Source organism: Aplysia californica, unplaced genomic scaffold, assembly GCF_000002075.1.
Source record: "Aplysia californica isolate F4 #8 unplaced genomic scaffold, AplCal3.0 scaffold01097, whole genome shotgun sequence".
In the NCBI taxonomy this organism is placed as follows: domain Eukaryota; kingdom Metazoa; phylum Mollusca; class Gastropoda; order Aplysiida; family Aplysiidae; genus Aplysia; species Aplysia californica.
Window position 1 is genome coordinate 98,062 of NW_004798367.1, and position 2,271 is coordinate 100,332.

The window sequence follows — 2,271 nt, forward strand, 5'->3', positions numbered from 1 at the left end:
AAAATTTTATTAATAATTATGTTTTTTACCTTCTCACATTTCACTCTCTTGGGATGCAAATTTAGAAAGGTCACAACAGTGCTGGTTGCAAAAATTATCAGTCGGTACAGCCCAATTTAGCTGCAGATATAGATTTCATCTACTAGAGTTTGTGGTGCGGCGGCTAGGTACTTCCCTGTCGCACGCAGGAGGCCCAAGTTCGATTCTCAAGTTGAGAGATAAAATTTCATCGAGTATCTCGGCTTTCCCGTTGGGATGCTGTATCCCTCTCAGCTCGGGCTGGCCCTGACAGTCATGGGTGGAAGCCCGCCTCCTAAAAGTTCTAAATTGTGTCGACGAGGTACATGAAAACACCCACATTAAAGAAAAAAAAGAGACCGTCTGTTTTCTTCGTCATCCTTGGAATGTTCTGCCACACTGCTATTTCTGTAAATTGGAAATGACATGTTGTGGTGTTTGGGCTGGTAGCAATAATAATACGTGATCTCTCATCCACCTCCCTCCCTCCCCGCCCCTCAGGAGTTAAAGAATGAAATATGGTTTGTGAGAAAGCATCACCCCTTGCTTCTCCCCTACCCATCGTCTCTCCCTCCTCTTCCTTCTCCTCCTCCCCCATTCTTATCGTCATCGTCATCCTCTTCCTCTTTTTGCTCCTCCGCCCCCCCCCCATTTCTTCCTCCTCTTCCTCCTCCCCCTCCTCCTCGTCCTCCTCCTCGTCCTCGTCCTCCTCCTCATCCTCCTCCTCTTCTTTCTCCTCTTCCTTCTCCTCCTCCTCCGACATGGAATGTTTTGCTGCGCGCTCTTTTTGGAAAAGTTCTTCCTGGGTAAATGTTTCCTCGCCACGAGAGAGGACTAGGAAAGCCCGACCTCCCAAACCATCTGTCCTCAATAGTAAGGCGCAATACTCATAGAGAGATTCCGGGAGTGGTTGACGCGTGCTCTGCTTTTGGTTCGCTCCTTCTTTTCTGTCGTTCTTATCTCTCCTTCTTCGTTTCTTTGTATGTCGCTCAAGTCTCTGTCTAGTATCTCCTCGAATCTTCAGCACTTAGAATAGTAAGACCTATTTGTGTCGCAAGTGTCTTATTTTATTTAGTAGAGGTTTTACGGCGCTCGCAACTGCATAAGGTCATATGAGCGCCCAGGTGCCTTAAAACGTAAAGGACAAACAAACGACACAAAAGAAAAACTATAAAAAGAAGCTCACCTGTAGCTGGCTCTCCCACTGGCTCTGAACTCTTGCCTCGAGAGCTTCCAGCTTGGCAGACACGTTGTGGAGAATGTGTCCTGTGTGCTGCAGCCAGTCCCTCTTGTTGTAGGCGGCAGTGGCTGTGACGTCCTCCATGATGCTCTGTCTCTGAGAGCGCAGTCGCTGGAGGTACTCCTCCTTGTTCTCTTCCACCATCTGACTCAACATTTGCAGAGTGACCTCCCTCTTCCGGGAGATGGAAGTCGGCAGGCTCTTCTGCCAGCTCACCCCCGCCTGGGCAGTCAGGCTGACGGTGTCACATCGATACCAGCCAACGGTATCGTTAGTCGCCACAGGCCACGTTAGTCGCAGAAAACTTTTGGAGATCTTGCCCTCAGCAAGCAGGTCGTTACGTTCTGGTGATACTTTGGTTAAGTCGTCTCGAAGTTCCGCAATTGTGGTCCACCCAGAAAGGTCTTTTTTCCGTATTCTCACCAGGATGACCTCTGAAATGTCCGGTAGGGGATAATTGTCGGTACATTCGAGGGAAACGTTGGTCGTTCTCCCAACTGCCACTTCGTCGGTCGTTGTTGTGAGAACTAGAGCTCTGGAGGACAGGAACACAGTTGTTGCCAAAAGTATATAACCAGACATCATGGCGGCGCCCATTGCCAGACCTCAGTGTGTTGTTCTCAGTTGCAAAGATCTCTATGTGGCTTTGTGAGAAAGTCTGTAGAAGAGAGTCACACATAATAATATAGAGGACAAAAATATTCAAGGTATAGTCAAGAGAATATTGGACAGTTGGCCTACTTATTTTGTTATTAAAATTAAAATTAAAATATTCAATGATTCGTTTTGTTAAAAAAAACTCTTTTCTGCATGTAATTTCTATACAACCCAAAGACTGACTTTCAGATTGTTCTACTCAAGTGTGCTAGATATAACTTACATTACCTCCTAGAAGTTGGTACAACAAGAGGCCTGATTTTGCATTATTGCTTTGTCTTGTTTTCCCTCATTATTCAGATACATCTTCTTCCTTGTTCTGCAACTGCATGCTCATATAAATGTACACCAAGTCT

General features: G+C 46.3%; 1 protein-coding gene across 1 annotated transcript in view; it reads right to left on the reverse strand.

Moving 5' to 3' along the window:
* The window catches only part of LOC106013663, a 4,341-nt gene extending 2,396 nt beyond the window's left edge, over positions 1-1,945 (reverse strand). The window contains exon 1 of the mRNA XM_013089984.2: positions 1,205-1,945. Within this exon, the coding sequence (XP_012945438.1) occupies positions 1,205-1,855 (651 nt within the window). The 5' untranslated portion in view covers positions 1,856-1,945. The remainder of the gene's footprint in view (positions 1-1,204) is intronic.
* Between the last annotated feature and the right edge of the window lie 326 nt (positions 1,946-2,271).